This window comes from Heloderma suspectum, chromosome 13 (genome assembly GCF_057233095.1).
Source record: "Heloderma suspectum isolate Gila_16-S chromosome 13, 16-S_ref, whole genome shotgun sequence".
Taxonomy (NCBI): Eukaryota; Metazoa; Chordata; class Lepidosauria; order Squamata; family Helodermatidae; genus Heloderma; species Heloderma suspectum.
In genome coordinates, this window is record NC_139470.1 from 24,739,495 (window position 1) to 24,752,845 (window position 13,351).

Genomic DNA, 13,351 nt, shown 5'->3' on the forward strand with positions numbered 1-13,351 from the left:
GGGGCGTTAACATCTTTTTCACTCACTCACTCACACACGAACGTTTTAGGTTTTCAAAATATGATACTCTATGGAGGTTTCACCCTCTCAACTCAGCCCTCATGGACAGATCCCTTCTCATTTAAACAGCCCCCTGGCATACTCCCTTAGCACCCCAACGTTACCCATTAGCCTTCCCTAAGCTCCTTCATTATATCTCCCCCCACCCCCTCCAACAGAAATGTCCACACACCCAGCTGGTTTGAACTACACACACACACACACACACAGAGGAAATTGGGAAATGCAGGAGCTCATTGTGACAGTCTCCAAGGGCAGTCCAAAAATTTCAGGCAGCTGTGCAAATTCATATCAACAAACCACTTCTAGGAGTTTTCATCTCCACCAGGAGCATGTCTTTGGTAAAGTGAATAGGTCTTAAATGCCCATTCCAGACCAAGTAATCCCAAATACTTTGCATTCCAACATGGAACAATATATTGTTGCTTGGAAAATTCATTCCCCTCACAGCTACAGCGAGGATCAGAGGGAACAGGGAATTCTGAGGGGGGTGGCAGATGACATCAGAGTCCCTGCTAATGAAAAAGTGCCGGGGCTGCGTCCCTGCAAGCCCTGCCTCCACTACACCACTGCTCACGTCCACCTGGCCTCTGAGGGCAGGGCTCTGACTGACTCCAGGTACAAAGGCAGTGGGTCCTTTAGGGGCATAGCAACTCCTGGGCCTGATTTTGGGGGAAGAGAATCAGGAGGCAAGGGGTACCCCACCACCACTTCTGCCAAAGTCCGAATCCAGGGAGCTGCCCTGCTCCACCTCCATTCTGAAGCGGTGCATCTCCAACAGAGGTTGACCAAGTGAGTAGGGCGGCCACTTGTGAATCGCCCCAAAAGAGGATGTGCGTCAACAAAAAAAGAGGACAAAAGAGCAGGTGGAGTTGCATAAAATTTGCATGTGCAAATTTATATGCAGAGATGCACATTTAGAAATAATTATTACAATTTAAATAGAAATACAGCCCATCACACCATAGGATGGAAGACAGGGACCAGGTGACCTGCGTGACTTGTTCAGTCTGCTGTCCAGGAGCTGTGGATGGGCAACTTCAGGGCCCAGCTCTTCCTTCGGATGGTTCTTTACCCTTCAGCCAGACTTTGACTGGACAGCCCTTTGAATAAAGGACGCCTTTGACACAGAGAACAGTCCTCTAGCAGCCCTTCAAATACAGGACTGTCCTGTGTAAAATAGGCCGCACGCCCACTCTGTGTGAAAGAACTAGGCCCAAATGGCCCTGAGAGTGGTTCTGCCTCCTGTTAACAGTCCCTGGTTTTCCTTGTCTCCCTCTGCATCTTGCAGGAAGCCATCTGGGGTACAGCCTAGCTCACCTGCCTGCCCGCATCTTCCCAGAACTGGAGGTGATCTGGACATAAACAGCAAGGAAGATGCAGCGGCTGCCTGATCATTCCTCAGCTCCGTCTAGCTTTGCATCATCCCTGTTTTATCCTGGGGCCATTAAAGCATGGAAAGGCAGCAAGGGACCCGTTCCCTCTATGAGTGCGGTGGGGCAACTGTGGGCAACTAGCATTGCCCCTTTCCTGAGCTTTTTTCCGGGCTCCTGCATCTATTTATTTTCCACATTCATTCCAAGGAGCTCAGAAATGCAGGCGTACTGTTCCTAGGCAGTCTCCCATTCAAGAAGTGACTGACTCCAGACCAGCTTAGCTTCAGCAGTGCTGATGCTTCATGGAACCCATTACCTAGGGAGGTGGTGGGCTCTCCCACACTGGAGGCATTCAAGATGAAGCTGGACAGCCACTTGTCAGGGATGCTTTGACTTGGATTCCTGCACTAAGCAGGGGATTAGACTCGATGGTCTTATAGGCCCCTTCCAACCCTACTATTCTATGATTCTATGTGCCTTTAGGCCAGCGGTACAGAACCTCTTTCAGCTCTTGGGGGCTGCATTCCAGTAGTGGGCGGGGCCAAAGGCAAAAGGGATGGGATCCAAAAAATTACCTGCATATTTTAGCTTAAAACCTCTGACTGCAAGTAAGTAATACTTAGGAGATGCAGAAACCACCAAACAACTGGTGCTTGAGAGAAAGGAGGTGGGGCCATGGAAGGGGTATGGCCTTTTATGGAGCCCAGGAGGGCCAGATTGCAACCCCCAGAGGGCCAAATTTGGCCCCCAGGCCCAACATTCTGCACCCCTGTTTTAGGGTGATACCCTGGGTCATTTCTGATATAGGGAAGTGTGGGAGTTTGCTTTCAAATTCTAAGCCACTCTGAGTCTTTCAGATTGGATGTGATGAAGAATATAAATAAATAAGTAAATAAACTTCCCTTAAGTTTGGAGCCCTTTTCCCTCCAACCCCCACCCTTGTGAACTCTTGCTGGTCAATTGCTCTTTATGTGCTATTTCAATAATCAATTTCTATTTAATATAGATTATAATGCTCTTTTAAAAAGAAATTAGGTGGTTGCCTGTACTTGCAACCATTATCCTATGCAAATTAAACCCTGATTAATTTATTTTAAACCATATTTACTGGGGGAAGCCAAATGTATAAATCTATTACAGAGTTGTTAACCTCAATAAATATGTCTTAAATAACTTGGTGCCAAGCGAGTTAACATACAGTAACTCTCTCATTATATGTGCAATAAATCCTTAGAGGAGACAGTTAATTTCAAGCATGACTAAATTACCCGGAACATGGCAATTAAACATTCACCCTATGTTACAGATCTGCCACAAAACACTTTCCATCACAGACAACCATACTTTGGGGATCACATCTGTCAAGATATTAACAAATGGCCATGACTGACACATGCAAACTTGATATCTTTTTTCTCTCTCTCCTTCTTCTCCCAAAGCCCATCCTGCAATGAGGAATGTATACCACCTCCTACCAAGGGGAAGAAAAAGAAGAAGAAATCTACACGGAAGAAGAGAAGGAGGTGAGAGAAAGACCATCACTTTGCTTTGCTTTCTTTCCACAAAGAGAGGAATCTCTTCTAAGGAGGAGAATGAAGCTGATGTACTCTGAATAGGGATGTTGGAGAAATCCATCTGGGGGCTGGATGTTTTCCTAGTATCGCCCCCCCACCCAGACTTCATTCCCGCTATACTATAGTGTCTGACTTGGTGTATAGATTTTCTGGGCATTTTGCCCTTTTTTGTTTTTGCAGGTTCTGAGCAACTTGTGCAAATTTCTGAGCAATTTGCGCAAATTACAACCAAATTTACACAAATTCGGCCAGGAATTTCCGGAAATTGCTCAGAAATTCCCGCAAATTGCAGAACCTTCAGGACAAAGATGTGCAAAAAATGTTTTTCATTGGGGAAAAGGCCACATCTCAGCTCACAAATGAAAATTGAGTTGTACATGCCACCGAATTGTGTCAAGTAAAAAAAAAAAAAAAAAACGCATTTCCCAGCAGCGGGTATCCCTAGCTTTGAATTGAAGGTGGGCAGACAATATTTAGGCACCAGTTCGCAATCTGAGTACAATTCTTATTGAGAAAAAACTGGACCGTAAATGAATATTTGGACATTATTTTAAATTTGGGGATCCAAGTGTAGCCTGCAATGAAAGGAGGCATATGATATGGAGGAAGTAGGTCTTAAATTACCTTGGTCCTAAGCCATGAACAGTGGTGTAGAGGTACATTTTGATATGCAGATCCTCATCGTGACCGTCCCCATAGCCAGACCCCCCGCCCCCAGGAGAGTCCAGAATTGCAGGCAGCTGTGAAGATCAACAAACTAGTTTTAGCAGTTTCCATCTCCACCAGGAACAGGTCTTCTGTAAAGCTAGTGGGCCTTAATTGCCCATCCAAGACCAAGCCACTCACCAAATATTTTGTGTTTCAACAGGTATAGTTCACAGCAGTATATCGTTGCTGGGAAAATTCATTTTCCCCAAGCTACTGTGAGAATTGCAGCTAAGTTCAGAGGGAAGAGCGAAGACTGGGCAGATGACATAAGTTTCGCTATGAGTCCTGGCTCCACTACACACTGGCCGTGAATGTCTTTGCAATTCAAAACCGGCACTTTGAATTGGGCCCAGAAACAGACTAGGTGCCAGCGCAGTTGGCAACATGCAGGCATATTACAATCACAACACCCAGTCCCATTTAGTAATCCAGCAAACACATTCCAACTAGCTGTGGTTTCCAAACAGTCTTCAAGGGTAGTCCTACATACAGAGCATCACAGTAGTCAAAAAGAACAACAATGCATCTGTTTGGCCATTGTGAGAAACTGGGTGTTGGAATAGATGGATAAGAACATAAGAATGCAAGAAAAGTCATCCTGGATCAGGCCAAAGTTCTAACTAGTCCAGCATTCAGTGAACACAGTGGTGAACCACCTGCCTCTGCCAAGGCCACAAGTAGGACATGAGTGCAACAGCACCCTCCCACTCGTGGCCCCCAGCAACTGGCATTCAGATAGTGGATGCTGGTGGCTCCAATGTCAATGGGGCTGTGGATCCACTCTGGGTTTCAGTCAGAACCAGTTGTTGTTGTTCAGTCGTTCAGTCGTGTCCGACTCTTCGTGACCCCATGCACCATAGCACGCCAGGCCTCCCTGTCCTCCGCTCTCTCCCGGACCGTGCTCAAGTTCGTCTTCATTGCATCAGTGATGCTATCTAGCCATCTCATCATCCTCTGCCGCCTCCTTCTCCTTTTGCCTTCAATCTTTCCCAGCATCAGGGTCTAGTCAGAACCAGCCAGGACTCTAAAGGATCTATCCAAGGTGCTGAACCTCCCCCCCCCAAAAAAAAGGTTCAGCAACTTGGATAGCTCTTTGGAGGTTCTGACTGGTTCTGGCTGAAACCCAGAGTGGACTCACAGCCCCACTGACATCAGAGCCACCAGCCTCCACTGCGTACAGAGTCATACTGCCTCTGGTGGTGGATCCTGGTCTGATCCTGCCAGGTTCTTCATGTCTTCTCAGATGGCGGTGATTTTATTATGTACCCTAGGAAAGTGCAGCCAGCACAAACTACAGATGGCTGCCACACAGCCATCGTTCAGTTAGTGCCACATTTGCTTGCGGGAAGCTCCAGCCGGGCTTTAGCCTGGGAGAAATGGAAGGAGCCAGGTCCCTTCCATCTGACCGCAAACAGCTGAAGCCGTCTCAGCAGGCTCACGAAAAATGAATGCAGTGCCTAATTGCTCCCCCTTAGGTCTCCGTCCTGTAGCCCCTCCCCTCCGAAGAAGAAGAAGAAGAAGAAAAAGAAGAATTTGAAGAAAAGGAAAAGAAACAGGTATGCTTCTCTATGGATTTTTTTCTCCCGAGCGGCTCCAAAATTTGCTCCTGCTCAAGAGGATCCGTTTACTTCCACAAGGTTCTGTTGAGCAGTGTTGCAATTTTGCATTCTGAAGTGCCCGAGCACACCAGCCAGGACAGTGTAACAGTACACACAAACCCGCCAAAATGCAGCTGTGCGTAGCCTGACACCCGATTCATTCAGATCAACATGGCTGCAAACCTATCCATAGTTACGTGGGAGTAAGCACCACTGAACTCAGTGGTGCTTTCTTCTGACTGCAACAGTTCTACTGGTAAAACTAGGGGAATTTAGTTTCAATTCAGTTTTGATTTAAAAAAAAAACCCTGAAATTTGCAAAGTTCTCTATATTCAGGAAAAAAAGAAGTTGCGATTTTTTTAAAAAAATGGAATGTAGGAGAAACCAGAACTGACAGGTTCTAGGCTGAAGGCTCTGCGTGCTTTGTCTGCTCTTAAAAGCCTGGGTTTAAATCCCTGTGTTCACCCATGCTAGTGTTTAATTAATTTTTTTCAGACGGGTTCCTCATCTTTAACAGCTATATGGCAATGGCAGGCACGTACAGCATGGTCCTTTTCATGTTGGGAATAACTGTACCTCTCGAATTTGGCTGGGGCAGATGGGTAATGATCTTGTTTCCGTTCATTTTTGATAAGAATTTCCCAAAGTTCACAAAGTTCTTCAGTTTCTGGAGAGAAAGAACTTGATATTTTTAAAATTCTAATGTGGGAGGAAACGAAACTGACAGCGCATCACTATGTAAACATACTGGCTGGGTTTACACAACACGACCAGCCAGGGTACGGGTTGAATATAGGTTGAGTGTGGGTTGTCGTTGAACTGTGGGTTGTTCTTGGATCATGGTTTGTTCTTGAATTGTGAGTTGTTTTGTTGTGTGAACCCAGCCGCACTAACAAACCACGGTATGTTAACCATGAACAGCCCATGAAGATAACCAACAAGTTTATTGTCGGGTTGTGAACTGTATACTCTATCCGGACTCTGGCTTGTCGTGTTGTATGAACCAGGTCACTGGGTTTTATCAAAAGAGCTTCAGCTCGCTGAAATGAACCCTTTAGCTTTGAATTAGAAATGCATATAGTTTTGCAAAGAAGTATTTCCATTTAAACTGCTGGCATGAAGTAGGAACCCCTTCAAAGAAAGGACGTATCCAGCCTCCGCTTGATTCTTTCCCTCCTTCTCTGACTTCCCCTATGCTATGTTGCCACAAGCAGCAGTACAACTTGAAAGCCTCCTTATCACTTCATTCACTTGCCAGAGCAAGGAAGGCCCATCAATTGCCCTGAAGCATTCCGGTAAATGATGTCACCACTCCTCCTCTGGAAAAAAAGAAAAGGTCCCAGAACCTCCGTCCTCTACACCACTACCCTTGAAGCTTAGTCAGAGTGCTACTACCTTACTGCAAAAGCCTACAATTCCTCTGTATTCTATGGGTCAAACCAACAATTCAGCAGAGTACCCAGGTCTGGAAAGTACCCACTGAACATCTACAAAACATCAGGGAAGGGTCTAATTTGGAGGGGAGATGTACTTAACTGAGGAGATAGTACTTAACTTTTCCCCCTGTGCTCCCCTCCCGCAAATGCTTTCCTTGGCCAATGTTCTTAAATGGACATTTGCCTTGGCCAGGAGAAAAATGACTTGCAAGTTGGAGTTTTTCCTTATTTATTTGTTTGTTTGTTTGTTTGTTACATTTATATCCCGCCTTTTTTCCTCCTTAAGGAACCCAAGATGGCATGCATAATCCCCGTCCTCTCCATTTTATCCTCACAACAACCAGCTTGTGAGGTAGGTTGGGCTGAGAGTCTGTGACTGGCCCAAAGTCACCCAGTGAGCTTCCATAGCCGAGTGGGGACTAGAACCCAGATCTCCTGGTTCCCAGTCCATCACTCTAGCCACTACACCACACTGGCCTTGCAGGGAAAGGATTAAATGCCCCTCTGCCACTTGTTCTCCCACATGCATGCCAACCATGTTTCAGATGTTTGGTGGAGACAGGCCCAGCCCAAGACATCTTGCTGCCTGAGGCAAGGAACAAGATGGTGCCCCCTCCCATTACATCTACAAAATCTGTCTGGACAGCCAGATGAATCTGTCTTCAACATGATGAGGCAATGTCCATCACTGAACCTGAAGGCACCAGCCTAACTTAAGGGGCACAGAGTAGGCCGCAAGGCACACAGCTATCTCCTTAAACATCCTACTGCTGCCTCCCAGCATCTGCCGCCTGAAGCAACTGCCTCACCCTGCCTAATGGTAGGACCGCCCTTGGGTGGAGATCCAGGTTCCTCCTGACCAAGGTCTCCATTCATCTTAAGGCTCAGTAGTTTCCTGAACTACCAAGTATTCAGGGCAGCAGTGTCTTACCATAGGAGTTTCGCTGCCTTTTAAATGAATGTTGCTGAGTAGTGCTGATCCGTGTCTGAAGCCATGGAGCAAAGGTGAAATATTAATAGCTGCCACACTGAGGTGTTGCTGTGATGCTGGTTCCATGGATACCTGAAAGGATGAATCTGTTTGGGGGCTTAAGAAGCTCCCCTCAGTAGCACCCTGCGTTCTGAATTCCTCCTTGGCTTAGAGCAGGGGTGTTGAAGTTGAACCTCTTTTAGCCCAAGGGGGTGAATTCCATTTCACAGAAGCTCTCGGGGGCCACATTCCGGTGATGGGCAGGGCTAAAGGCAAAGGAGAGGGGCCAAAAGCAAAAGGGGTGTGGCTAAAATTGCAAAAATGCCCATATATTTTACCTTAAAGCTCTTACTGTCAGTAACTAAGCCTTAGGAGAGGCATTTCAGCCTTTTAGAAAGGGGAGGGGGGACTTGCACAAAACCCAGGGGACCACTGAACAATCAGTGGTCGGGGGGAAGGTGGGCCTGTGGTCATTTGGGGGATCCCAGGAGGGCCAGATCTGGTCCCCAGACTCAAGGCTCTGTACCCCTGGCTTAGAGCTTCGCACCTTGCGTAGCTCCTTTAGAGTTCTGACTGAAACCCGGAGTGGATTCAGCACCCCACAGAAGCCTAAGCAGGGAAAGAGGGAATTTGGGCACAGGGGTGAGGGATCCTAGTCCTGCGAGATTTCAAGGCAGCCTTTAGTCTGGATCAGAAAAAACATCCTCCAAATGAGACATCTCAACGGAGTCGTTCTTTTGAAATTTTGCTTCTGTTGGGAAGGGAGCCACATAAGCCACTGTGACATCCCCTGGGAGGCTTTATTTTTTAACCAAAATGTTTGCTGATTCTGTGCAGTGATTTTCACGGCTGGTTTGCTCATTTGTGGATTTTCAAAAACATTTGTTTTGCAGGTTATCATCAAAGAAGAGAAGACGCAGGTAAGGACGGTGGTGGCTTTGGTACACGCCTAAGCAGTCTGGAAGAATTATTAGTTACAGGCTGAACCCATGTCTCCAGTGGGCCATCTGGCCATCTTTGTCAGAGCCATAGCTCAGTTGGTAGAGTGCCTGCTTTGCATGGAAAAGGTCCCAGGTTTGATCCTCGGTGTCTCCAGGTAGGGCTGGAGAACCCCTGCCTGAAACCTTGGAGAGCTGCTGCCAGTCAGTGTTGCCAACAGTGGACTAGATGATCTGACTCAGTATAAAACAGCTTCTGTGTTCCTATGTCCTAGAGCAGGGGTGGGCAGAAAGTAGATCTCCAGATGTTTGGGACAAATGTTCTGACTCCATATAAGGCAGTTTCCTACCTCCTTTGACTCCACAGTTTAAAGTCCCCTTTCCTTGGTTCCCTTCTATTTCCTGGTGGCTGGGTGTGCTGCAGAGGAAAGCAAGGGCTTCCAGCTGCCTTCCATCTTCATTTCCCAAGAAGGTCTCCGTGCCCCACATATGGCCCAGAGGTATTCCTGGGAAATGGAGATGACTTGGAGCAGTGGAGGCTGGTGGCTCCGATTTCAATGAGGCTGCAAATCCACTCCAGTTTTCAGTCAGAACCAGCCAGAACTCTAAAGGAGGTATCCAAGGTTCCGAACCCTATCCCCAAAGTAGGTTCAGCACTGGAGAGCTCCTTTAGAGTTCTGGCTGGTTCTGAGTGAAACCCAGAATGGGTCTACAGCCCCACCGAAATTGGAGCCGCCAGTCTCCACCAGCTGGAAGCCTTCATTTTGCCTTGACGCCATCCCAGCTGTTGGTAAGAAAAATTGTTAATTGGAAAAAAAAAAACATGTAGGCACCTCAGTGGGCACTAAGAAAGGTGACCGGGGGGGAGGAGGGAGGATACTGGTTGCCTACCCTGTCCTATAGGTTTGCATGCCCTGATGAAATGGCAATCTACCCATTGATTGGCTCTTTCTTATTTAGTTTCTCAAGCCCCAAAAGCAAAAGGAAGGAAGAAAGAAAACACAAGAAACGGTGAGTAGAAGCAGTCACTCTGGATGCACCATCAGCCTTGGCAAAACCACGCATGCATTTCTAGGTGTGAAGTGGTGAGTGGGTGTTGACTAACATAAAGTGCAAGCTTGTTCCTACAGACGCCTCACTTTCTCATCTTACCATGTGAGCAAAGCGAGGAGAGGGGATGGATCCAGATTTACATTGGATCAACTGCGCTGATGGTGGTGGACTTCCCTGTCCCCTCCTTCCCACCGCAGCTCCTCCAACGGGCGCCAGCTCCAGGTTTTGGAGGGCCCTTGGGCAAGATGCTTTCCGTGGGCCCCCTGCCCCAGTCAGGTCCGCACAACAGTGGCCTAAAGGGTCCATTTGGCCTTTCTTAGGCCATTTTTGCGGTTTGACTGCTGGTTGTTTTCCCTCGGGATCTACCACAGCAGCAAACTCGGCTGTGGATAGTGGTGGTAGCTGCAAGATTCCCACCCCAGATGAGAACAACATAATCTATTTTGTAGGGATGAGTGGAATGGAATTGTGCAGGGATTCCAATATCTGACGGGTTCTGCTGCCCCAGTTTAATTCTGGTAGGAAATCCAGGTTTCAGGACATTCGTGGAAGTAATCTGAGGATGTGCCATTTACTTTAGAGCAGGAATTCTTTTTAAAAACCCTTTCCCACAATTGTGTAATCTATGGAATTCAGTGGGAAGAAGAGGTTGCAACCCTGAAAAACTTTGAGGAGGGTGGCTAAGGACTTCTCCACACCAGGGTTTTTTTTTTATCCCACAACTTACTGGGGCTTCTGATTCCAGATTCTTTGCAGGACTAAGATCGGCTCCTTACACTGGCAGACACTGGCTTTTTTTCCAGGACTTCCTTTGCCTGCAAGTTCTACTTGTGTCATTATACAGCCACTAGATGGTGCTGTGTTAGAGCGGAACTGTGCAATTTCACATGGCCATTAAAGTGGAATGACATTTTTTACTGCATTATCCCCGATCTTTCTGAAACCAGGATAAAGGTCAGAAAGCGTGGGAGTTGCCCTGCAGGTTGACGATGTTGTGTAAAGGGCCTATAAATTTCTGTGAGTGACCTGTCCCAACTGTGCAATAACAGCCTCATGTAGAAATGCTGTATGAGCCACCACTGAAGACTCTTGGGGCAAAAGGGTTTTTCAACAGTGGGCTATTCTGTTGCCACCACACACACACACACACACACACACACACCAGGCATTTTCAGTTCTGCAGCCTCTTTCAATCTCCCTTTTTTCCAGTTTGAAATAAAATCAACGTTTCTTTTAAAATATTAGCAACTTGCTATTCTCCAGAAAAACACTCTGTAAATACTCTTCCAGAATCCAACCCAAAGATGGATTCTGCCCAGACATGTTTCAGTCTGTGCCAGAAATTCGGAAGTGCTAAATCCGAGGCGGAATCTAGTTGAAGCAGATTCTGTAACCAACCCCCATCATGTGTATGAAGGGCTTTGAACATTCAGAAGTGTTATATAGAAATGCTAAGCATTGTTACTGTGTGTGGAGAGGACGTGGTGCACACATCAGTCTGCATTAATTTGTGCACGTGTGTCAGTATGTATCTGACTTTTATAGATTGCATGTAACCCACCCTGGGAGCCTTTTGGGCTGATGTGTAGGATAAATAAAAATAAAGTAAATAAAAATAAAATGTATCTGTATTCCAGGGCTGAGGAAGCCATGGTCTTCCAGATGTTTTTGGAATACAGCTTCTACCATACTTGACCATTGATAATGCTAGCAGTGGTCCAGCTGGAGTTAGACCCAGATGACCACGCAGAAAGTAGGAGGAGATGGGGGCAGCAGCAAACAGGCCCAGCATCAGAACGTGGGCTGGCATGGTGGTCCAGGTCCTCCCCACAGCATCCTTCCTTCTTATTTTTATTTATTTATTTATTACATTTCCATCCCACTCATTAGCCAAAGTTCTCCGGGCAGTTTATCAGACAAAACTTAAAACCATAAAGTCAAATAACGCAGTATTTTTTATTTATTCATTCCTTTCATTTCTATACCTCCCAATAGCCGAAGCTCTCTGGGCGGTTCACAACAATTAAAAGCACAAAGCGCAGCACAAAACAATGTAAAATATGAACGCTTAAAACCGCAACATAACAGTACAACCAGAATAAAACCTAGCAGCAATGCAGAGATTTAAAATACAGATTTAAAACACCAGAGCTAAAAGACTAGGAAGCTAAAATGCTAAAATACTGGGAGAATAAAAAGGTCTTCACCTGGCACCGGAAGGAGTACAACGTAGGTGCCAGGCGAACCTCCCTAGGGAGCTTATTCCACAGCCAGGGTGCCACAGCAGAAAAGGCCCTCTTCCAGGTTGCCACCTGCCTCACTCCCTTTGGCAGGGGCTCACAGAAAAGGACCCCTGAATATGATCTTAGGGTCTGGGCAGGCACATATCGGAGGATAAGCAGAATATACCATTAATGAAGGGAAAACGCACAGCTGAATGGCTCCTGAATAACCTACTGCTGTTCCAAATCCCTACCTGCCCTCTCACAACCTCTTGGTTTCCCTGCGAAAGAGACAGTTGTTTTTCTGTCTCTTTCATTGAGATGTTGAGAATTTTGGAGAAACTCCTCTGGTGCAAGGCTTCAGTTCTTACCTTACTGTAAGGAAGTGGCTGAGGGGCTCGTATGTGCTGTCTTTTATCATCCCCTGCCCCCTTCTGTCCTCACAGCCTCTCCGGCTGCTTCAGCATCTTGGAAAGCCTCACAGAGGACTGTCAGGGATGAGTCTAAATGCCTTGAGACATCTGACAGCTCCAGTTCTGAATCAGAGTTGGAGCAGCAGCTAGATCAGAGGCCGGGGGAGGGACCCTCCCTAGTGAGCCAGCCAGGGGATCCTTCCTAGTGAGCCAAGACACTGGGAGAAAATCCCAACAGATGGCCCAGGCTGAGTCCCTGCCCCCTCCCTCCATGGTCAGAACTCAAGTTTCCGAGGAGGAGGAGGAAGAAGAACGGCATGACTTAAGAGACATTAGGGCACAAGGCAAAGCAAAGCGGGAAAAGTTAGGGTCAGGGCTCAGACACTCCACCCGGATAGCCACTCTTGGAAGCCAACATAGGAGGGAGCCACCCTAACGGAGGGGCTTCACTGCGAAGCCAGCTTGGCCGTGAGGGTCATCCCCCAAACTGCCAGCAACTTTCTCTCCCTCTGGTTCGTCTCCTCTGCTTAGAGATTGTGGATAAGTTGTTTAGAGCCTGGGGGCAGCCTGAGAGTCTTCCTTGAGTCCGCATTTGTAGAGGGACTAGGCTCTAGAAAAATAAAGTCGTATCAGCCTGAAGCTTTGTCTGTTGTAGTGTTGATTGCGAAGGGGAAGGATGATCCATTTCTGACAAGGACTTAGCCAGGACTCCCTTCCTTGGGGCTTCCCTGTAGCCACCCACCCCACTTCCTTTGACGGGGTCTGCTAAAGATCATAGGGTCCAGCAGATGTATATGGGAGGAGACGATCCTTCAGGTGATGTGCGCTTCACAACTGAAGTACTACACATGGCCATCTAAAAGGAGGCCCATAATACTATCAGGGTCTCAAATTACCTACCTGCATCACTGATGGCTAGAGTTGGTAGTGTTAGTCCACAGGTTTCCTAGCCCTGATGTATTGTGTGAATGTGGTGTGTCTATACCTGTGAATACATGAATG

General features: G+C 47.1%; 1 protein-coding gene across 1 annotated transcript in view; it reads left to right on the forward strand.

The window, feature by feature from the left end:
• Positions 1-13,351, forward strand: part of SRRM4 (serine/arginine repetitive matrix 4) — a 195,146-nt gene that overhangs the window by 145,164 nt on the left and 36,631 nt on the right. Inside the window, exons 3-6 of the mRNA XM_084820367.1 lie at positions 2,876-2,959; positions 5,194-5,274; positions 8,617-8,643; positions 9,622-9,672. Coding sequence (XP_084676493.1) covers positions 2,876-2,959; positions 5,194-5,274; positions 8,617-8,643; positions 9,622-9,672 — 243 coding nt within the window. The remainder of the gene's footprint in view (positions 1-2,875; positions 2,960-5,193; positions 5,275-8,616; positions 8,644-9,621; positions 9,673-13,351) is intronic.